Source organism: Salvia hispanica, chromosome 4 (genome assembly GCF_029641045.1).
Source record: "Salvia hispanica isolate PSC_SH4W2 chromosome 4, Shi_PSC_v1, whole genome shotgun sequence".
In the NCBI taxonomy this organism is placed as follows: Eukaryota; Viridiplantae; Streptophyta; class Magnoliopsida; order Lamiales; family Lamiaceae; genus Salvia; species Salvia hispanica.
In genome coordinates, this window is record NC_142695.1 from 10,476,729 (window position 1) to 10,499,814 (window position 23,086).

A 23,086-nucleotide genomic window follows, 5' to 3' on the forward strand; every position below is an offset into this window, starting at 1 on the left:
TAGCCGACGATTCTATTCTGTTGACAAAAGTTGCAATATATAATAATAGTAATAAAATAAAATTACTTCTTTCAGGAAATTTTTTATTATCATAGTATTAAGTTAAATCCAATGATAGGATGTCCGAACAATCTTAGAATATGACATGAGCTAATTAAATACCTCATTTTTTACGGTAAATTTAAATACTTTAATAATTTCTCCAAAATCAATAGTAGATTAAGTAGGTGAGAGTATTTTCAATTTCCTTGTAGCTTTCATTTTAATTGTTGCTTTTTAAGTAACACTGATATATTCTAAAATTAGTTCCAACTCAAATTTTATACACGAATTAACATGTGTAATTAATGACAAATTTCATAAAAGGAAGGCTATCGACGGTGCATTTAAGAAATATAAAAGGAAAGGCAGTGATAAACTCCAAGAAAAATCATTAATCAGGAGCACTAATGTGTAATTAGAAACATGGTTAGACCTAATTAATTTAATGTCATATGTTTCCATATATTTAAATGTGTAATTAGGCCCGAAATGAAGGACCAAGTTAATGAATAAAAAAAAGTGAAGAATATTAATCTGAGCCGCCCAAAGTAGCCATTTGTATTACTACTCACATCATAGTCTCTCTCTAGAAATATCTCACCACATAGGTAGAGTGAAAGAGAGAAACAAATAAGCACAGCACAGTAGATCATCAATCAACAGAGTTGAATTGAATTGAAGAAGAGGAATCATTAGAACAAGCAAGCTCCTCGACCTCGATCTATCTCCCTCTCTCACTTCAGATATATACATACATACATATATATATCCATCCATCCATCAATCTGCTGCACAGAAAAAGCAAAAAAAAGAAAACAATGAGCCCAGAAGAGTCGTTAAGATCTCTCTCTCTAGACTACCTGAATCTGCTGATCAACGGGCAGGCCTTCAGCGACGTCACCTTCAGCGTGGAGGGGCGTATGGTCCACGCGCACCGTTGCATTCTGGCTGCCCGGAGCCTCTTCTTCCGCAAGTTCTTCTGCGGGCCCGATGCGCAGGACCCGCTCCGGATGGGCCCCGGCCCAGCCTCCTCTCCTCGAGGGCCTGGCCCGGCTGTCATACCGGTGAACTCGGTGGGATATGAGGTTTTTCTCCTCATGCTTCAGTTCTTGTACAGCGGGCAGGTCTCGATTGTACCTCAGAAACACGAGCCGCGCCCCAATTGCGGCGAGCGCGGCTGCTGGCACACGCATTGCACCTCCGCCGTCGATCTCGCCCTCGACACCCTCGCCGCCGCTAGATCTTTCGGCGTCGAACAGCTCGCTTTGCTTACCCAGGTTTTGATTTTTCTTTTTTTTCTTTTTTATTTTAAAAATACGAGTAGAATATATTTATTGGTTGCACTGTTTATCAGCAGTGTTGAAATTTTTGAATGCGGTAGCTAGTAATTGTCGAGGGCGTTGGAAATTGGATCCTTAAAATAAAATTTAGTGATGCGAGTGGGGAGAAGAATTTCTGTTATTTCTTGCTCAAATCCATGATTGAATTAATTGTATCCTCAAATCTACTGCTTTCGGAAGAATCCACGTTTAATGAATTCACCTTCTTCTTTTCAAATTTCTTGATTTCATGTGCTTTTGTTGAATGGATTTTGCCCAACTTTCTGATCCTTCACTGCAAAGTTTCTACATTTGGCTCTCTCTATCTCTAGTCTTGTCTCTCCACAGTGATCACATTAATTATTCATTTCTCCCCACACAACCTAGCTTTTCCCCATTTGGTTTTTTAGTTGAAAAGCAAACCAAAACCTTTAATGCCAATATTGAAATCAAACTACATAATAAAATTGTTTTTGAAATTAAATAAAATGTGCAGAAACAATTGGCTAGCATGGTGGAGAAGGCCTCAATTGAGGATGTGATGAAGGTCCTAATCGCTTCTAGAAAGCAGGAAATGCACCAGCTATGGACCACCTGCTCCCACCTCGTCGGCAAATCCGGGCTCCCACCGGAGGTCCTCGCAAAGCACCTCCCCATCGACGTGGTAGCCAAGATCGAGGAGCTCCGGCTCAAATCCTCGCTGGCGCGGCGCTCCCTAATGCCGCACCAGCACCACCAGCAGCACGACCACCTCGGGGAGCACCTCGACGACCAGAAGATCCGCCGCATGCGCCGCGCCCTCGACTCGTCCGACGTGGAGCTCGTGAAGCTGATGGTGATGGGAGAAGGCCTCAATCTGGACGAGGCATTAGCCTTGCATTACGCGGTCGAAAATTGCAGCCGCGAGGTCGTCAAGGCGCTGCTGGAGCTCGGCGCCGCCGACGTGAATTACCCGGCGGGCCCCGCCGGGAAGACGCCGCTGCACGTGGCGGCCGACATGGTGTCGCCGGACATGGTGGCGGTGCTGCTCGACCACCACGCCGACCCCAATGTGAGGACGGTCGATGGGATCACGCCCCTTGACGTCCTCCGAACCCTAACATCGGATTTCCTCTTCAAGGGGGCCGTCCCGGGGCTCACTCACATCGAGCCGAACAAGCTCAGGCTTTGCCTCGAGCTTGTTCAGTCGGCCGCGATGGTTATATCAAGGGAGGAGGGGAATGTGGAGGAAGGGACGGGGGCGTCTGCCTCCATATACCCCCCGATGAGTGGCCGGGATCAGAATCTTGATTCGAGAATGGTGTATTTGAAGATGAGTGAAGGGGAGGAGACTAGCAGCCATGGAAGCCAAAGAGAAGCAGCTATCAATAGACATGATGCTTCTTCAATGTATCATCATCAGCATCAGTACTGAAAACAATCATAATTCTCTCTCTTGGGGTATGTATGCTCTTGTCTTTTGTTTCCAATATATGACTAATTAGTTGAATGAAATCAATTCCTTTCTCTCATTTCATGGGATGAGGTTTTAGTTGAGTAGTAATATGGATTTTGTCTGCTGTGTCTGTCACTTCTGTTTTTTATTTTCTTTGATGAATTGGATTTAGGCATTAACATGATATACAATGATAAGAAGTTGAGAGATGGGGACAAGTTCAGTACCAGTATCCAAGTTCTTTGCTGTGATGGATGGAGGACACAGGTCAATCTTTTCAACCTGTCAATCCATTTTGTTTCATGGCTACATTTTCAATAAATAAATTTAATTAAATAATATACACACATTATCTATCAAATATGCATGGAATCGATTATTGAATTCAATCATTGTTTAGAAACTGATATATATTATTTTATTGTAGCTAACCTTACCCTCAATTATATTCTAGTTTATATACGAATTTATTGTCTGTTTTTATTCCATTCAATATTATAATCATGATAATTTTTTTCCAAGAATGGATGTTTTGGTTTCTAGTAGTGATGGTGGGGTATTGGTCTTTTGGGACTTTGTTGGGGCATTAGACTTTGTTTAAAACAAATTAATAATTAGAAAGAAGAAAAACAAAAGAGCAGAATTTTTTATAATGAGGGAGGTGAGCTGTCTCTTCCTTTTCTCACTTCTTCTATGTATGATTTAATAATTATGCATATTTATATTACAATTTGTGTGAGTGTGTATACATATATTATAATGCATTTATATTGGGTGATGAGAGGTTTGATTGGAATTTTTGTGGATTTTAAGAGGGGCATCATTTAGCTTTAGACAAATTGATTGGTTGTCTAGCATGAATGCAACATTGAGTGTGACATAACAAAGCAATTTATTTTAGTTGGTAAATCGTGATTTTGGATTCCTTCCATATTTGATCCCCCTTTTGTCTCCACTTTGACTTGTTTGGGGCTCAGCCAAAAAATTATAGCATGATAAGAAATTATTTTATGAAACCCTAGATAGATATTTCAACGATTTTTGCCTTAGAATACTTGTTGATTCTAACTAATAAATTGCCACCAAGCTTATTACTAGAGACTTGTTTCACAAATAACTCATTGCATCGGTATAAATTTAAGTTTGGAATAAAATATAAGGTAATATTGAATTAACATTGAATTTCGAATATCGTATTAATTCTTGTTACCCCTAAATTAATTTGCTCTATCTCTAATTTGTTTATTTTTGGGATTGATATTGACTAGGGCAAATTGCAGAGCTGTTTCATGCATTCTGGAAATAATGTAACAATTTTATTTTTATTTTTTTTTATATAATCCTATTCTACACGTTTGATAGTTTGAACGCCCCCCTAATATTGTCTTTTGAATTAATTTAGTGATGAGATTCTAATGATGGGATAAACAAACACACTCCGTTTTCACTTATTCCATGATTAATTATTTTTCAAATAGTATTATTTAAGTTTCTTCACTTGACACTACCTTCTTGAGTTCACAAACAGTATATGTTGTTTTATCAGATAGTATTAATAAATGGTTCAGTTCGTGAAATCGCTTTTGCTCCCGTGTGAATATTCCAAAAGTTAAAATGAAAAATATTTCCATTTTGCTTATGTCCGTTTGGTATTATGGAATTGAGGATGTGAAATTGGATACCTCAATTTTAATTCAACGTTTAGTACTATAAAATATTTGGAATTGAATTACAATTTCAAATCATCTCGATTTCACATTTTAAATTTCATATCTAAAGTAGATATTTGAAATTTCATACTCATATATATAACTATAAAATTAGACATATTCACACATTCCACACACACAGAGTGTTCATACACCCACACGATACACATACATAGAGTGCACACACTCACGCAATACATACACAACGCAATTTGTGTGTGTGCAATGTGTGATCTATGTATTGAGTGTGTGTGTGTCTATGTGTGTTCAGTGAGTGTGTCTAGTGAGTGTATTATGTGTGTGGTTGCATGGAGTGTGTGTATTGTATGTGTGATTACATGTAGTGTGTCTATTCAATGAGTGTGTAATTCTTTAAATCAAATTATCTTCATTTTATAACCAAACAATGAATCTGAAATTGAATTAAAATTCAGTTCCTTCAAATTCAATTCTATAGAATATCAATTCAATTCTAATTTCATATATCCAACGGACCCTTAATTTAAGTATTTTTCATTCTTATTCATTTTTGTGTGTATGTATTTGTTTAATACAGCTAAAGGAAATTGTTGTTTTCTGGTTGTAGATGTGTACGTATTATTGATCTTCTTATTTCTTTGAACGGGATTATATAGACCGAAATCATACTAGTACTATTACCTAGTAAATGTGACACAGTACTTTTAAAAACCTAGTAAATGTGATACTCTTTTTTGGAGATGTTATACTTTGTGTTTACAATTTGAACTTTGCATCATTAAAAGATGTATTTTTATTCGTAACTAACTGATTCCCATCCATACATAAACCTCTGATCAGTTTGACAAGAGGCATATGTGGGTTCTTTGTTTGTTAGAAGAATATAGTAGAATATAGATTCTTCAAATGGAAACTTTTTGCTAGTAATTTGCAAAATTGGTAAAAATGAATAGCCAAAACTGGTTTTTAAAAAAAATGTAAGTGAAACTCATTTTTTAAAACGCATTACGCCTATGCATTTCAAAACAAATTTTACTTGCACGTTTTATACTTAAGTAAAATTTGAGCAAAAGTACTACTATGACATAACTGCTCAATTGGCTAAGGATGGCGCTTGTTTTCTTAAGGACATGGTTTCAAATCCCTCCTCCACAATTCCTAACCATATTAATTATGATTTTATTTTCTTGGATTTTAATTTGTTTTTAAAAACGAGAAGGTGAAATGCAATAATAAAAGCATGTTTTGGCTACATGTTTTTACCAATTCTACAAATTAAAAAAAATCGGCTTACGTGGGGATGTTTTGAAAAATTTATAAAAAATGAAATAGTACTCCCCCTCTGTGTTCGAGGTAGTTTAGTCTTTTTTGTTATGATAAAAAACTTCATTCTATCCTACTTTATTCTCCTATACTACACTTTAATTTTTAAATATTAATTTCTTAAATTTTATGCTAAAAAAATATCTCAACTAAGGAACGAAGAGAATATATGTGAAGAAATTTGAGATGGTAATTTGCCCCAAATAGTGATAAGGTTGATCCGCCATTATTCGGGATGGAATATCAAATTTTTATTTTTTATAAATATTTTTTTGGTGATGGTTCCACAGTGACGAACTGATTTCTTAATGTGAGAATGAAGTTGCAAATATTGTCATTGAGTTTAAAATTTTAAATTTAATTGAATATAAATCATGCAAATGAAAAATTTAAGTAAATTTGTGGTAAATGTTACTTAACATAAAGTAGTTAAGCAACTGAAACACTGATTTTTTTAAAAAAAAAATAAATATATAAAGCTATATCTAACCAATTATCTACACATATTTACATTTTTTTTTTCTGTTTAGACCCTTTTACCATTTAAAAAGAAAGGGATACTAATATACTATTTATAAGTTCATGAGGAAATAAGATACTAGTATTAGATTATTGCATTTTCCTGAATAAAATAATGAGGAAATAAGAGAGAGAGAGAGAGAGAGAGAGAGAGAGAGAGAGTTTGGATGAAAAGCTTATAAACAATCCCATATTATGCTAAATTAAAAAAAATAAAGACTAGACTTCGTTCAATCAATAATAATGCTGTTGTGATTTAAATAAATCGTGTAGGCCACGCAGAAATAATTTTGGTGGAATAATTACAAGGAAAGGGGCCATCATAATTTATTTTATTGACAGGTTTTTCAATATTGGAGATTATGACCGAAACCAAAATAAACTAATCTGGTGATTCGTTTGATATTGATGATTTCAACTCGTTTTAAGTTGAGATATTCTATAGCCTTAAGAAATAAAATAAATATCACTCTTAATTTATTTATAATGTAAATAAAATAAAATTTATCAATGTACTTTTTTTATGAGCTGTATCAGTTTATATCAGAACGGGCCAAGCCTGATATTTTTAGGCCTATAGATCAGAATGGCCCAACTATTGCAGTCCCCACTAACGTTTAAAAATATTACTACTACTACTTGTAGGAAAAAAATAATGTGTCACGTAATAATTTGCAAGAATAAAATTAGATTGAAAAAATAGCTCATACTACATGGTTCTAATAATCGGCCTTCTGTTCGAAAACTAGTTAACTAAGAATCTAAGATTAACTGTAATCAGATCTTTTGCAATTTTCTAGCGTTACATTCATTTGTACGGCAAAATTGCTAAAAAAATTATACTCCCTTCTGGCCTTCTCCATCCTCGTTACATATCCACTTTTTTTTAGCACGACTTTTTTTAAATTATAAAGGAAAATAAGTTCAGAAAGTTAAGGAAACATGAATCTCACTTTTATAAGTATAATAAGTGATCTCACTTTTATAAGTATAATAAGTGAGTGGAATGGAAGATCTACTTATCATTAGTAAAAATGTTTCTTTGGTTACTTTTGCACAATGGAGTTTATTCTTTAATATTTGTTAATTGCGTTTATTGCGTTTTCTTCACTAAAATTTGTATGTTTATATTTGGATAATCAACGTGCGTTTTGTGGATTTTGAACTTACGTTTTTCTCTGGGAATGTGAAATTTCAATGATCAATCTTGCTCTTTTTGTGTGTGTCAGTGTGTGTGATCCTTTGAATTGTTTTGTAGGCCTTTTAGATGGTTTAGGGTTTATATGCATTTTGAGCTGCAGGAATTGTGTGAGGCTTGTTCTTAAACTAAATGATTGGTTTCAATTTTTAGGTTCAAGAATTGTGCAAAATGTGTTTTGGTTTGCCCTGAGAAATTTGCCTTGGTTGTAGGGTTGTTGATGATTCTTGCCATATCAGGTTTTCTTCCAAACATATTTGCTTAGATTGTTGAACTCATCGTCTGTTGTGGTTTGAGGTGAAATTTGATTTAAGAACAACCTGCTTTGGTGTGACTGATCTATGCGATTGCGAGTGGTTGTGATTGTTAGTGGTCATTGGTTGGTGTTGCAAATAGCCTCCTTCATTGGCGTTTGTTGATTTAGTAATTCCTGTATAGTGAACAGATTCTCAGTCACAGGGTGTACTTGTGTGTGGCCGTCTTCTTCGTTTATATTGTTTTATGAACTATCCTGTGCTTTAGTATCCCACTGTTTTGTATTATTCCAGGGCTGTGAGAGAGAATTTGCAGATCGAGTTAATGATTGTATTATGCGATTGTCGTGGGCTCTTGTTCATTCCAGACAACCTGAAGATGTGCAACGAGGGATTGCCATGCTCGAAGGTGAGTTTACATAGGCTTAATTGAACTTGTTCAACTGTATAGCAGACCATAATAATGAGTGAATGTTTCCTATTTGGCCGTTTCGTCTTATGTATTGCCTTTTCTGCTGCCATTGTCATTTTGCGCTCTTTGGCTAATACATGTGCGATTTAGCTGTCTGTATTAAATATTAATGCCATTATGATCAACAATGCTACTTAGATGTTGGTCGTCTACACTAGCATCTGCCTTTGATGTGCTTCGCATCCTGCCCTCTCATTTATGCTACTTTAATGTAATGTGTAACGAACCAAATGCAGTCGGTCTTTCTATTTTCAGTGAATATCTGCTTATGTGTGTATTATTTTACTGGCAGCTTCACTAACCAACACCGGTAGTCCATTGCAAAAGAGGGAGAAACTCTATCTGCTCGCAGTTGGTCACTACAGGGGTGGGGATTATTCAAGGAGCAGACATTTTCTAGAGCAATGTTTTTCGGTTTTCCTCCTCGTCCTTTATTTTCAATTCTCTTATTTTTTTCTAACAAGCTCGTATTTAGAAATGTAACTTGGGAGACGAGCTCACCAACACTTTGTTCTTTAAGAGTTGCCATTTTTCGTTTTCTAGATTGCACCAGACTGGAAGCAAGCTCTGTCTCTAAAGAAGAATGTTGAAGAACGAATCACTAAAGGTACAACCCCCAAACATTGAGCGGTGAAATGCTTATTAAATTTGGCTTGACCTTGCTCCACTCTTATCTTAGTTATCTTGCATTACAGATGGTGTTATTGGAATGGGCATCGCTGCGACTGCCGTTAGTCTCATAGGAATAGCAGCTGCTGCGTTTGCTCGGAGAGGCTGATCTTTTCTGTAGGGATAAAATGAATGCATTCCTCTGCTTTTGCTTTGTTATAATAGATACAAGCCTCTGATAATCAATTGGAAGAATAATTTGACAGATGTTTTATTAAGTATTAAAAACACTTTCTTGATGTGCTACCAACCCCTTGAGAGACGAACAGAGAGCGTTCTTGATCACGCTACGAACAGACTAATAAAACTTCCAAAGAGTAGAGATTTCACTCAGGAATTGCAGACTGCAACACTTCTTCAAGGTGCTTCTCAGCAGCAGCAAATTGCATCTTCTTCTCTTCAACAGCCAATGCAGCTAGGGCTTTGTCCTGCACACACATAATACAGAAAAAAGAGCCCAATATTCATCTACAAAAGGAAAGAAAAACACACACCAACAGTAAGCCGTGAATTAATTACAGGAGGCAAATCGTGGTAGCTTCGCAGAGTATCAAGGATTGGTTTTGTTTCCTTTTGCAGCTTCCTTCTGTGATCTGCCATTTCCGCCAACACTCCATGCCTGATCTCAGGACTGTAGTTGAGGCGGTCGAGCATTTTCTGGGTCAAAATTATTGCAGGAATCAACACACATCCACCATATAGAATAATGGAAATGATAGTATATATCACCTTGTAGTTAGAATACTCCTGCAGATACTGTGTCCCCTTCTTGTCCAAAATCACCATGCTCGATCTCCAGTGCGCCATCTCTGATTCGGAAGGCACTGTGTCATTCTCAAGCTGCGCCAAAGTTCTGGCGAGAAGCAATGGCAAAATTAGAACCAACAGAGACGTAGCTAGCTCAGCAAACGACTAATAGCTAGATTCACCGTTTCAGATAAGTCAATCGGGCAAGCGCCTTTCGGGTGAAATCAAGAAGCTGTCTGGACTCTTGATTTGCTTGAGCCTTCTTCTCTGCAACTTCATCTTTCCTCTGAGATAGATCAAATGCAGCTACAAGAAAACTAACACCATGTTTCCCTTCATCACTAAAAAAACCAAATTCCTTTGCATCAACATAAAGTGCTAAACTTAAAAACTCATATATTATATATACCTGCTTAGCTCTGTATCTCTAATATCCAACAGATTTGCCACATTAGCAAGAATTTTTGCTGATGCCACCAATTTTGAAGGCAACCTCTCCATTGACAATCCCATTTTCTCCAAAACCTCTCTCATTCTTGCAGCTGTGATAATGATCAAGGGTCAGACAGGCAAAACTGTGTAAACGAAAGCATTGAAGACGACAAAACCTTGAGAGCGATACTCGGCAGATTTGTGGCGGAAGTCATTCGAGAGAATGGTGGCAGCCTCAGTTTGAGCATGGGACCGAGTTACAATATTATGGAGGTAAGAAATGGTCTGAGGGGTGTCATCGAAATCGGGCACGTGTTTTCCAGCATCGTGAAACTGGGAGATGAGCCATATCTTCACTTGTGTGATCCGAGCATCACTGAGACAAGCTGCGCCACTGCTCTCCGGTGAATCACATGGTGTGGAGTATTGCGTCGGAGACGGTGGATCAACATCTCCTATGCTTAAGCTCATTTTATCGTTCATTTTGGAGTCAAAACGTTAATTCATCTAACACATGAATACAGGAAACATGATCACATAGAAATAATAGTACTAATTCATAAAAACACAAAAGTGATACAGATCCTGTTAAAGAAAGCAATTTTTTGTATCACATTACACAATATTCTACGTTAATAAGAAAAAAATAATAAAAAAGAAAAGAACCTGTGGAGGGAGGGGGAGGGGATCATCGTGATAGCGAGGATCGCCGGTATAAACGAAAGACAAACTGAAAAATTAAAAATAAAATCGCATATTTTACGCCACGTAACTCCACTTTCTATTTTAATTTCAGTAACTGTTAAGAATTGATTTTTTTTTTTAAAAGATTGAAATCATTTTTTCATCAATTTTATTAAATGTGACGATTAATATTTGGCGTGGGGTTCTTCAATGATTATCATTCGATTCGAATATCTGTTCCATCACATTTGTAAATTGTAATCCTCCGCCAACACACCTGAGGAGGCAAGCTCACTGCTTGCTCCTTCAAAGCCTCCTGCAGCTCGAACATTAAATCAACCAATTCGTTCTGCTAAACAGGAAGAGAAAACTCACTGGTGGCAGAATAACAATCTTCAGGCTTCATATCAATGCATTGATTCTCTCACTCAGTCCTTTTCCTATTGGAACCCTCCCAAAACATTGGTCAAATTGCAGCAATTTAGGCGTTTCCAACGAATTGCAACAGGAATTGAGGAGTGCAGGAGATAGGAGAGTGTGGTGGATTAGAGAGAGAAAGAGAGGGGAGGGAGGGAATCAGTGGATGGGTTGGGCTGGAGCCTGGAGGCTGGACGAGAAAAGTTTCATAATGTATCGCCAAATTTCAACCCTAAACATTTTTCTTCGATCATCAACAAATTTATGGCATGTACCTTTAAGCTCTGTTTGCTCTAATTTCTATGCACAAAAGTTTCACTTGTTGAGATTGTATCACTCAATGACCGAAGCTGAAAAACAGTCGAAACTATCAATTCCCAGACGAGATTACTCTCTCAAACAAGACGTGGCTAGGGCTAACTGTATGATAACATGCTTATGCGAAGAGGGGAAGATTCGTGAAGCGCGCCAACTGTTTGAAGTAATGCCTGAAAGGGATGTAATCTCGTGGACGGCGCTGATCTCGGGATACATGAAGTGTGGTCTGGTCGGAGAAGCGCGGGAGCTTTTCGACAGGGTTGATGCTGAGAAAAATGGAGTTACTTGGACGGCTATGATATCCGGGTACTTGAAAATGAAGAGAGTTGCCGAGGCAGAGAAGCTTTTCTACAAAATGCCGGATAAGAATGTGGTGGCTTGGAACACTATGATTGAAGGGTATGTCCGAAGTGGTGAGATTGACCAAGCATTGCTGCTGTTTGAGGGGATGGGAGAGAGGAATATCCTCTCTTGGAACATGGTGATCTCGGGGTTGGTGAGCTGCGGAAGGGTGGAGGAGGCGAGGGGGATCTTTGACCGGATGTCTGTAAGGAATGTGATTTCTTGGAATATTATGATATCAGGATTGTCAAGATATGGGAAGGTGGGTGAAGCTAGATTGCTCTTTGATAGGATGCCTGAGCGTAGTGTTGTGTCTTGGAACGCGATGATCACTGGTTTGATGCAAAACGGCGAGCTGGAGAAGGGGAGGAGGTTGTTTGATGAGATGCCGGGGAAGAATGTGGTTTCTTGGACTGCTGTCATAAGCGGGTACACGCAGCATGGCAGAAGCGAGGAAGCTTTGAGAATGTTTTACGAGATGAATAGGAGTCTAAGGGTGAGGCCGAATGAAGGGACATTTGCGAGTGTTTTAGGAGCTTGTAGTGACTTTGCTGGTCTTGTTGAAGGATTGCAATTGCATCAAGTAATAAGCAAGACTGTATACCAAGAAAGCCAGTTTGTGATCTCATCACTTATAAACATGTATTCGAAATGTGGAGTAGTGGCGATGGCTAGAAAGGTGTTTGATCACGGGCTGAGGCACTGCAGAGACTTGGTGTGCTGCAACTCCATGATCTCCGCCTATGCTCACCACGGATGTGGAAGGGATGCGATCATGGTGTTTGAGGAGATGCGGAGGAGGGGTTTCAAGCCAAACGAGGTCACCTACGTTGGTTTGCTCTCTGCTTGCAGCTATGCCGGTTTAGTACAGGAAGGGCTGGATTACTTTGAAATGCTCACGAGAAACAAGTCTATAAAAGTGAGGGAAGAGCATTACACATGCATAGTCGATCTGTATGGCCGAGCAGGGAGGGTAAAGGAGGCATTCGAGCTTATGAAGAAGCTTGGTGGTAGAGCATCAGTAAATAGTTGGTGCACACTTCTGTTGGGATGCAAGATTCATGGGAATGAAGAGATAGGTAAACAGGTTGCTGAGAAACTTCTGGATGTGGAAACAGAAGGAAATGCAGGAACCTATTCTCTCGTGTCTAGCTTATACGCTGCTCGAGGGAGGACAACGAAGGCTGAGATGGTGAAGCTGAGGATGAAGCAGGAGGGGCTCAAGAAACAGCCTGGTTGCAGCTGGATTGATGCTGGGAACAAGTTTCATGTTTTTGCTGCTGGGGATAGATGTAATGAGTTTTTAATCTTTGATCTTCATGAGAAAATGAAGAATATTGGTGACGGTGACATGCTACTTGGTAGTGAATAACGGAGGATATTGCAATACTGAAATCCAAGAGATGAAAATGGTGCTAGCTAGGTAAACCAATATTAGTCACGAAAATTACACTGATTAGGCTAATTTAATTAAGCAGAAGTCGATTACTACTATAATAAAACCTATCGCAGCTCAATGGGCTTACTAATATATGGACTACTATTTTCGATGTGGTGAACAATTTACAGCAAAAGTTGAAAAAAGCTCCAAAATTAAATATCACGGCCCAATGGGCTTACAGTAACACCATTTCTTCTTTTATCATTGTTATTATTATCTGTATTTCAAATTATGCACATTTGTGTTCCCGCTCTTCAAAGCTCCAGATTTGATTTCAAACTCTCTCTCTCTCTCTCTCTCTCTCGAAATGGCTCTACATTTCGTCTTCCCTCAAACTCTCACCTCCCTCGAAGAAGACAACGACTCCGACTGCACACACCTCACTGTTCAAAAGCCATTTCCTGTTTCCTCTCTCCCACCGCCGGAGCTTGAAGAATTTGTCAAAGGTTACCTCTTCGCCTCCTCATTCGCTAATCGATTTTTTTTCCACTTAAATTGACGCCTTTTTTATGCCCTCCGTACAGGTGTTTCCTTTGATTTGTCAGACAAGGAGTTATTCTGCGTGGAAGAGCAGGAGGTTTTCGACCGCGTCTATTCCTTGGTGAAGGGTTTCGCCGCCCTCACCCCCGCTTGCAAGTTCAATTTGGCGGAGGCGCTGAGGTCCAATTTCAGTGTATTATTGCCGAATGTCGACTCACTCTGCCGGCGTGCATCACTTTCGCGGGAGGAGGGGAATGATGACGATCAGTTGGCTGCTGATAGAGTGGCTTCACATCGCAATGCGTTTAAGATTTACTCTTTTTTCCTTGTGCATATTGTGCTTATCGAGGAGTCCAGTTCGGGCTCGGCTAATGTTGCAGCTAAAGTAAGTGCTTAATATGCATCTTTGCAAAGTGTATGCATATAATAGAGCTAGCTTTTGGTTTTGAAATTTACTGATACTCTAAAGTGGAAGTGACTTGATTAGTTTCCTGGTTGAGGGAGAAAGCCTTTCTAATGTTGGTTCAATGTTGTAGGGGTTGGTTTCTGGTAGAAAGAAACAGACTGTGAATTTGTGGAATTGGGATGCTCAGAGAGGCCGAATAATGAATTTAATTGCAAACTCATTGGAGATCAACCTCTCTTTGCTCTTTGGTTCATGCGATCCTGATGAGAATTACTTATCTTTTATTGTAAAGTAAGTGGAACAGGACTTTTCTATTTGTTGCATAAATTTGGAAATGCTGATGATATCTGATGTGTAACTTGGCTTATTGTAGAAATGCTTTCTCGATGTTTGAGAACCCGTCACTGCTAAAAGATTCTGATGCAAAAGATGCATTGTGCCGTATAATTGGGACTTGTGCTACTAAGTACCACTACATAACCCAATCATGTGCCTCCATTATGCACCTGATTCATAAATACGATTATGTTGTCATTCATTTGGCTGATGCCATTGCCGGAGCTGAAAAGAAATATGCTGATGGAAGCCTGGCAACTACCCTTATCCGGGAGATTGGGAGGTCAAATCCAAAGGGCTATGTTAAAGATACTGTTGGGGCTGAAAATATTGGGCGGTTCCTTGTAGAGTTAGCTGATCGAATGCCAAAGCTGCTTTCTACTAACATTGGCTTATTGGTCCCTCATTTTGGGGGAGATTCTTACAAGATAAGGAACGCACTTGTTGGGGTATTGGGTAAGTTAGTTGCAAAGGCCTTTAGTGATGTTGAAGGAGAGATGAGTTCAAAATCTATACGTCTTAGAACAAAACAGGCTATGCTGGAAATCTTGTTGGAGCGGTGTCGTGATGTTTCAGCTTATACCAGGAGTCGAGTTCTTCAGGTCTGGTCTGAATTATGTGAGGAGCATTCTGTGTCAATTGGTTTGTGGAATGAGCTTGCAGCAGTGGCTTCTGGAAGGTTAGTAGATAAGAGTGCCATAGTCAGGAAATCAGCACTTAATTTGCTTATAATGATGCTGCAGCACAATCCTTTTGGACCTCAACTCCGAGCTGCTTCTTTTGAGGCAACTTTAGAGCAATACAAGAAGAAGTTAAATGAGCTCTCACCAAACGACCCCCCTGAAAATTCAGATAACCTGGCATCAGACAATGAGACCTCTGGTGGAGAGAGTGGGGTTGAAAATGAAGAACTGGAGAAGGACTTGAAGAATCAGGATAGTTTGACTGATAGTTGCGTAGCTGAAGTGGCGGATGGGACAGGGCATGTGGATAGTTCTGTACCTGATGTTGGGAATGTGGAGCAAACCAGAACATTAATTGCTTCACTGGAGGCTGGCTTGAGGTTCTCAAAATGCATGTCTTCTGTAATGCCTACCCTCGTTCAATTAATGGCTTCATCATCTTCTAGTGATGTCGAAAATACTATTCTTTTACTTATGAGATGTAGACAGTTTCAAATTGATGGATCAGAAGACTGTCTTCGGAAGATGCTGCCTTTGGTAATTCCTCATTATTGTTATAAATATGATTTTTGAAGAATTACAATCTGTTTCCTTTACAACAGTACCCTCTGCTCTTATTCCAATCTTTCTGTAAGCGTTTGTTCTAAGATCCCTTATATAGGAAATTGACATGTCAATCTCCTGGATGCCAACAGGTATTTTCACAAGACAAATCAATTTATGAGGCTGTTGAGAATGCTTTCATCACAATATATATAAGGAAGAATCCAGTGGAAACTGCTAAGAATCTTTTACATCTTGCCATAGATTCAAATATTGGCGATCTTGCATCCTTGGAGTTCATTCTTGGTGCTCTGGTATCTAAAGGTGACATAACTGCAAGCATGGTAAGCTCCTTTCCTTGACAAGAAGCATTTGAGCTGAAGGATTGCTTGTTGTAGTGTTATATCACACGAGTCGCTTGGCACAATATTAGGTAGCAGAAAATTACATTATATGATAATACTTTGAATTAGTTATTTGGTCTATCATTGTTTATGTTATGTCACAGAATCTGATAAATCTGGAAAGCCTTAACCCACACTATCTGCCTTGAACCACCTAAGGTGCCCTTTGCTTGGTCTGGCTGACTAGGCCAAAACCATAGGACCTCGGAAAGCTGCTTAGGTTGTATACTGAACACTGCTTGTGCACAAGATATTATTTTTAGGAGTGGTTTATAGTATATGATTTATTTAATTCTATCAGAAAGATGGTGAGGCATTGCTTTATGAAATTTTATAAAGGAATGGTAGATTAATATAGCAGAACTGCATCTTCTTGATTTTTATCTCATTGGCATCTGTAGAAGTAGAAGATTATTGCATGATTTTTTAGGTTGTTGCTTTGTTATCTGATATTCTCCTTCTTGATTCATCTCTCAAAGAAGATTTATTTTCTGGCACTTGTTTCTTTTGTCCAGTTATCAGCACTTTGGGATTTCTTTTGTTTCAATATTGATGGAACTACTGCCCGGCAATGTCGTGGTGCTTTGTCAGTGCTGTGTATGGCTGCAAAAGCTTCACCCTCTATTCTTAGCTCACACCTTCAGGACATTGTTGACATTGGATTTGGTCGTTGGGCCAAAGTGGAACCACTGCTAGCTAGGACAGCATGCTCTGCACTACAGAGGCTTTCTGAAGAAGATAAGAAGTTATTGTCTACTAATGGAACTCGTGTATTTGGTATTCTAGAATACTTAATATCTGGCTTTTCACTTCCAGAAAATATATGGTATGCTGCTGCTGATACAGCAATAAGTGCACTTTACATTATTCATCCAACTCCTGAATCTATAGCTGCGGATCTAGTAAAAAAGTCCCTCAAGTCTGTTTTCGATTCTAGTGGAGGAAGTGAATCACAAGCTGATCTGGATTCTGACAACCCCAATGTCCTTACCTCTATGCAAGTTGTAAAGCTCAGCCGATATCTGTTTGTTGTTAGTCATGTTGCCATGAACCAATTGGTTTATATCGAATCTTGTCTCCGGAAAGTTCAGAAAGCAAAAGCCAAGAAAGAGAAAATGGATGCTGAGAACAAAAATCTTGATGTCAGTACCGAATCTGATGTACAGAAGGTAACCAGGTCTTTTATTGTACGGTTCCATGCGGACAATATTGTTCTAGCTTCACTACTTGTTTATACTCTAAAGTCTTATGACCTGTTGATTTCTTGCAGGATGATGGGATCAACTCCGAATTAGGCCTTGCAGCTTCTGAGGATGCAATGCTTGATAGCCTTGCGGAAAGAGCAGAGAAGGAAATCATTTCTGGTGGCAATGCTGGAAAGAACTTGATTGGGCACTGTGCACCTTTTTTGACTAAATTATGCAGAAACTTTAGTTTAATGCAGAAGGTGATTTCATTTTCACATTAGTGTTATTGATATGTTGGAGAGGAAAAAATGCTTGATCCCATATGAACGTGATTAACTTTTTTCTGAAGTTGCTGATTTTATTTTTTTCATGCCCACATTTATATGATGAACTGATGCAAGCTCTCCCTCTTTTCAGTACCCTGCACTGCAGGCATCTGGAATGCTCGCTTTATGCCGTTTAATGATAATTGATGCTGAATTCTGGTAAGAAAAGAATTGCTCATTTGCTACATGGTTTACCTTTGGCCATAATATCGTGTTTACTTCTCAGCGAGTCAAATCTACAACTTCTTTTCACTGTTGTGGAGAATGCACCATCAGAAGTTGTCCGTTCAAATTGCACCATAGCACTTGGTGATCTAGCAGTTCGGTTTCCTAACCTATTAGAGCCATGGACGGAAAATATGTATGCGCGTCTTCGCGATCCATCAGTCTCCGTCAGAAAGAATGCGGTGTTGGTTCTTTCTCACCTTATATTAAATGACATGATGAAGGTTTGACGTGCTATCTCATCCCTCCTTTCTCATTCCCTGCGGACATCATGCGTGGTATTGATCTTTGACTATTAAATCTTTTAAGGTGAAAGGCTACATATATGAAATGGCCATGAGATTGGAAGATGAAGATGGTAGAATTGGAAACTTAGTCAAACTATTTTTTCATGAGCTATCCAAGAAAGGTGAACCAATTACACATTTTTGTATTCTTGAATTGGATTGTTTGCACACTTCTGTATTTAAGAAATGGAGAAAAATTGAAATTCATTTCCATTGTAGGAAGCAACCCTGTATATAATCTACTTCCAGATATCCTGGGAAAGTTGTCCTCCCAGAACTTGAATGGAGAGTCTTTTGGCAATATTATGCAATTTTTAATTGGCTCCATCAAGAAGGTATTACAAGCAAAGCTTTGTCTTCCACTTTTCCATTTGATTCTTGTGTGCATTTGCTTATTTTTTTGTGGATTCTCAGGATAAACAAATGGAATCTCTTGTTGAAAAGCTCTGCAATAGGTTCACTGGTGTCTCTGGTATGGATTACTCAACAATTGCTATATTCCTATTATTTTTATTCTAATGATCACAAACTCCTGTCACTACTGAGGCCCAGTTGTTTGTTTAAAATCTCTCTGTGATGCTGTTTTGTCTATAAACCTATCCAAAAAGGCTTGTATATGCCAATTATAAGTAATGGTACTTCTGCTGATATAACATTTTGCTGCAGATGTCAAGCAGTGGGAATGCATTTCATATTGCCTTTCTCAGCTTGCATTTACTGAGAAGAGCATGAAGAAGCTCATGGAGTCTTTTAAAACATACGAACATGTCTTATCTGAGGACATTGTGATGGAGCATTTCAGAAATATAATTAATAAGGTTCTGACTTGTGATGTGGCTACACCTTCATTCACTTGTTTAAACTTTGTTGCATAACTAGAGTTGCTTCTTAACTTTTTCCAATATTCTCTCAGGGGAAGAAATTTGCCAAACCTGAGCAGAAGGCAATCATTGAAGAGTTCGAGGAAAAGATTGATAAATACCATAATGAAAAGAAGGAACAGGTTATCACTGAAAAGAATGCACAAGTTCATCAACAAAAGGTTAGTAACATAGAAAGCTATGTTGCAAACCAGAAGGAAGCAGAGGAAAGTGGAGAATCTGAAATCACTGAAGGTATGTGCAGCACTATTCATACCAGAAATTTTCAGCATCAGCTGTTTTATTCGAAGTGATTTGTATTCCCGCTTCTGTTATGGAACAGATGAAGTAGAAACCAGCAATTCTGAGGAGGCTGAAGTTTTGCATTCAAAATCAAAACCAACCAGATCAAGAATGCGCTCAGAAGCTTCTAGCGAGATGACAGAGTTGGAATTGGAAGATGATGAAGTCCAATCGCCTTTTATTCCTCTAAGAGGTTATAGGCTTAGAACTCTAATACTACATCTGTAATGGTCCAGTGCAGCCATAGCTAACTCGTTTGCTGCTTGCAGGTGCTTCTAAATCCACAATAAAGAAAAGCAGTATCAAATCTGAAAATATTTATACTGAAACCTCCGCTAAAAGAAACACAAGGTCAAAACGAAGGTATCACACACTCTCACACTCTCCCCTCTACTTTGCATGGATTTGCATAGAGAAAGTAGTCCAGTAATTAGGATCTATCTATTCATTTCAAAGCAGTCATGACCCAATGTCTCTGTTATTATTTCTTTCGTCGCGTATGTTTGAGAAAAATAAGCTTCATATTCCCCATTTGAATGAACAAAGTTATATACTGAAGTTCATGATAATTGCAGGTAAGCAGAGCTGTGTAGGGAGACAATGCTTCAGATGATTCTGGACAAGTTTCATGTTACAAGAGTTGTAGACTAAGATATTGTGAATGTGTAGTATGTCGTGTGTATTCTCCTTGTCTGAAATCTCACCTTTTCAGCAAGCTTTTCTTATGTATGGGCATAGCAGTATAGGTATTGGCGCCATTTCACATCTTGTCAATGAAAACACCACATTAATCTCAAATGTGGTATTACTAAATTTCGTGTATTCTTTTGCCAATTGTTTTTTGCGGCAACCTTTGAAGGTCTTGAATCTCCTACTATTGTCTTCAATTTCATCTGTTTGATAAACATTTAATATGATGATATAACTTTAATTTGAAAATCTGTTTATTGCTATTTTAGAAATTAAAAATTTATGACCATTTTAATTTGCTCTAAGCGGCACTCTTGTACTAATAATTCGCGCCAAAATGCAAGTGATTCCAACAGAAATTATAGAAGAAAGTAGTACTACCAATTTGAGGTTCATGCAGTGGACTATTTATGACAAAGCGAGAGTATATTAGCCAAAATTCACGGATGATAAAATAAAAGACATTCACATAATTACATTTTCCACTTTGGGTCAAATATTGCACTACATTCACATTGTACTAATTTTTTCACTCATTTTCTCTATAATATCACACTTTTTCTTAAAATATGTGGCGAGTTAGAACGTGTCTTTTATTTGCAGCAGAGTAAAATCTGTGGCGAGTTAGAACGTGTCTTTTATTTGCAGTGGAGTGGGTATTAACTAAGTGTAAAGACTTAATTTTGTCTTATCAGTTTACTTTGACATAACAGCACATTATTCGCCCTTTCCATTATAAAAGAATAAATAATTGGCTTATTTTGATATCATATAGATACATAGAAGCGGTTGGAAAGTAGTGTATGCTAGTACATTTATACATTTGAATTCATATGATACACAACTATTAATTTAGTATTTGTTTTTCTTTAGTCAAGACCTACTATTTTCAATTGGCTGTGAGTTGGTTGCTTCGTCCACTCACCTAACATGATCATCATACAATACCAATAAACGAGTTTGGTAAAAGAGAATCAAATCAAATCCAATCCCAATAAACTCATAAATTACCCACTAATAATACAATATATATGTGTATGCATGTATGTATCTTGTATCATCCTTGAATTAGTAAATAGAAGTACAAAATTGGATGTAAATTTTTCTACTTTGTCAAATGTGTACAGATATATTCTTCATCATTCATGATGAACCACACCCCTTGATTTCTCTCCCTATACAATATCTTACAACCTCACCAAAAAAAGCAAATATAAAAAAAGAGTTATATTTATAAAAAAAGAACATTATGGAAAAGAAGAAGAAAATTAGTTGGACATAACAGTAAGACCATTATTGTATCTAGGCCTTGTTCTGTCTGGTGATAGCCCTTCATCCATAGACTTCCTTTTATTGTTATTGGTGTTGGATTGTGGTGTTTGCTGTGGCTGTGATTGTGATTGAGATTGAGATTGGATTTCTGTTTCCACTATTTCTTCATCATTGTCTTGATTTTCATGGTTTTGAGTCTCTTTGCCCATGGTTTTCATAATGTGGGGCTTAAGCTTGTTTACATCTGCTAATCTCACTGGCTTCAGAAAAAACTCCTCTGCCCCTTCCTCTAGGCATCTGTGTAGCAAACAATATTTCATTTAGTCACATCTTTATTAGTATTATCCAATTGAAATTGAGGATTTCACCATTGTTTACCTGTTGATCCTTGAGGGGACATTCTCAGATGACATGATCACCACTGGTATATCTCTCAGAACTGCTGATTCCTGTCCAATTTGAGATGCAACATTTTTATTACTACAAGCATACAATAATAAGTAAATGTCCCATCAACATCTTACTATACAGAATTAGGTATCAAATCATTCAACAAAATCTTGGCAGGGCCATATTTTTCCACAAAGTTAACCTCTATATTCATTCACTATCCAAAAATCTCACCAAAACAGACAATTTGAATTGCAAGATGGCAAAGAGGAAATACCTTAATTTTCTTGAGCAAATCATAGCCTGTCATTCCAGGCATACAGTAGTCTGTAATAATAAGATTAACTTCCACCTCCTATAATAAAATCACAAAATAGATTCAATTAGTAAAACTCTGCTCAATATAAAGAGAGAGGGTGAAGAGAGGGAGTTTTAATTACCTGATTATTTTTGGGAGAGAAAATGGCTTCATCAGAGTTTCCTTCATTCCAACCAAGAAATTCCAGAGCTTTGCTACCAGAATCAACTGTAGTAACTGCCACAAGCAAAAGCAAAAACTAAGCAAACCAATTTGTTTTCAAGAAACAAAACCAACTCAATGAAAACAATTAAGTACCATGGTAAGAAGTCTTCTTAAGCAGCATCTCAATAAGCTTCCTATCAATCACACTGTCATCAACAGCCAAAACATGAAACTGAGCTTCTGCTGCAGCCAATCCCATTCCTTCAAATTTGTCACAACCCCCAAAAATAGAGCTAAAAATCAAAGAAATGAGGGGTTGAAGAAGAAGAAAGTGAGGAATGATTAAAGAGGGGGAAAAAGGTTGCTTCTTTTCTTTCTCTAGTGGGGGTGCTTTTCTATACTTTGTTTTAGGCAACAGTTGAAGGAAGGAAATGGAGATGAAATGGAAATATGAAGTCCCACCAAAATCTCACAACCCACAAAGCAAGATCTGACCAGATTTCAAATGAAGATATATGCCTCAAATTTTCCAACTTGGAATTTGAATTACAAGGCAAGCAAGAAAGAATAAAGAAATGTGTGAGCATATGCATTCAAATCAAAGATTGATTCTTGAATGAGAGAAAATTGAATAGAAAAATGAAGGAGTTTTTATTTAGGGGATAGGGGGTCCCACCAAAATCCTCACAAGAGATACAGGTGATGTCAGCATATATAGGTTCCCTTTTTTCCTGGTGTGAAATCATGTGCTCTTTGCCATATCTTGAGCAGGTGCAAAGAGAGGGCAATTTCCTTTGATTCTCTTTTAAGATTTGCTTCCCATGCCCATCCATGCCCATGCATGTCTTACTCCATGCCTTTATCTATTTATTTCACCTTTTACTTAATTTAATATTTTATTTATTCATTTTCAACATTCCATTTTTTCATT

At 37.9% G+C, this 23,086-nt stretch overlaps 6 protein-coding genes across 11 annotated transcripts; 4 read left to right on the forward strand and 2 right to left on the reverse strand.

The window, feature by feature from the left end:
* Positions 1–591: 591 nt before the first annotated feature.
* On the forward strand, positions 592–3,271 carry LOC125192272 (BTB/POZ domain and ankyrin repeat-containing protein NBCL-like). Of its 3 annotated transcripts, XM_048089796.2 has the most exons (3): positions 594–1,319; positions 1,858–2,801; positions 2,969–3,271. In XM_048089796.2, exons 1-2 carry the CDS (start codon positions 861–863, stop codon positions 2,773–2,775), a joined length of 1,377 nt encoding a protein of 458 aa, XP_047945753.1. In that variant the 5' UTR covers positions 594–860; the 3' UTR covers positions 2,776–2,801; positions 2,969–3,271. The 3 variants fall into 3 exon arrangements, with proteins under 3 accessions (XP_047945754.1, XP_047945753.1, XP_047945752.1); XM_048089797.2 differs by lacking the exon at positions 2,969–3,271 and having other exon boundaries at positions 592–1,319; positions 1,933–2,900; XM_048089795.2 differs by lacking the exon at positions 2,969–3,271 and having other exon boundaries at positions 1,858–2,900.
* Positions 3,272–7,238: 3,967 nt separating this feature from the next.
* LOC125196446 (mitochondrial fission 1 protein A-like) lies at positions 7,239–9,158 on the forward strand. 4 transcript variants are annotated; one of them, XM_089070208.1, is made up of 5 exons: positions 7,239–7,323; positions 8,073–8,187; positions 8,543–8,664; positions 8,794–8,857; positions 8,946–9,158. In XM_089070208.1, exons 2-5 carry the CDS (start codon positions 8,115–8,117, stop codon positions 9,026–9,028), a joined length of 342 nt encoding a protein of 113 aa, XP_088926334.1. In that variant the 5' UTR covers positions 7,239–7,323; positions 8,073–8,114; the 3' UTR covers positions 9,029–9,158. The 4 variants fall into 4 exon arrangements, with proteins under 4 accessions (XP_088926334.1, XP_088926332.1, XP_088926331.1 ...); XM_089070206.1 differs by lacking the exon at positions 7,239–7,323 and adding an exon at positions 7,336–7,763; XM_089070207.1 differs by lacking the exon at positions 7,239–7,323 and adding an exon at positions 7,399–7,445.
* On the reverse strand, positions 9,128–10,621 carry LOC125196445 (AUGMIN subunit 1-like). The gene is made up of 6 exons (XM_048094960.2): positions 10,275–10,621; positions 10,076–10,208; positions 9,849–9,983; positions 9,649–9,772; positions 9,439–9,576; positions 9,128–9,347 (listed from the first exon to the last, which is right to left on the reverse strand). Exons 1-6 carry the CDS (start codon positions 10,579–10,581, stop codon positions 9,246–9,248), a joined length of 939 nt encoding a protein of 312 aa, XP_047950917.1. The 5' UTR covers positions 10,582–10,621; the 3' UTR covers positions 9,128–9,245.
* Positions 10,622–10,972: 351 nt separating this feature from the next.
* LOC125193184 (uncharacterized) lies at positions 10,973–13,254 on the forward strand. Its single transcript, XM_048090941.2, has one exon. The coding sequence runs from the start codon at positions 11,366–11,368 to the stop codon at positions 13,229–13,231; it is 1,866 nt and encodes a 621-aa protein (XP_047946898.1). The 5' UTR covers positions 10,973–11,365; the 3' UTR covers positions 13,232–13,254.
* A 170-nt stretch (positions 13,255–13,424) lies between these two features.
* Positions 13,425–20,214, forward strand: LOC125195678 (binding protein). The gene is made up of 17 exons (XM_048093825.2): positions 13,425–13,746; positions 13,825–14,165; positions 14,317–14,477; positions 14,560–15,742; positions 15,901–16,092; positions 16,668–17,321; positions 17,423–17,599; positions 17,757–17,824; positions 17,892–18,114; positions 18,200–18,299; positions 18,397–18,512; positions 18,592–18,649; positions 18,844–18,995; positions 19,091–19,292; positions 19,381–19,533; positions 19,610–19,703; positions 19,916–20,214. The coding sequence occupies exons 1-17, from the start codon at positions 13,608–13,610 to the stop codon at positions 19,917–19,919; spliced, it is 4,017 nt and encodes a 1,338-aa protein (XP_047949782.1). The 5' UTR covers positions 13,425–13,607; the 3' UTR covers positions 19,920–20,214.
* An 898-nt stretch (positions 20,215–21,112) lies between these two features.
* ARR9 (response regulator 9) lies at positions 21,113–22,775 on the reverse strand. Its single transcript, XM_048093826.2, has 5 exons — positions 22,309–22,775; positions 22,133–22,227; positions 21,970–22,047; positions 21,681–21,751; positions 21,113–21,599 (listed from the first exon to the last, which is right to left on the reverse strand). Exons 1-5 carry the CDS (start codon positions 22,412–22,414, stop codon positions 21,299–21,301), a joined length of 651 nt encoding a protein of 216 aa, XP_047949783.1. The 5' UTR covers positions 22,415–22,775; the 3' UTR covers positions 21,113–21,298.
* Between the last annotated feature and the right edge of the window lie 311 nt (positions 22,776–23,086).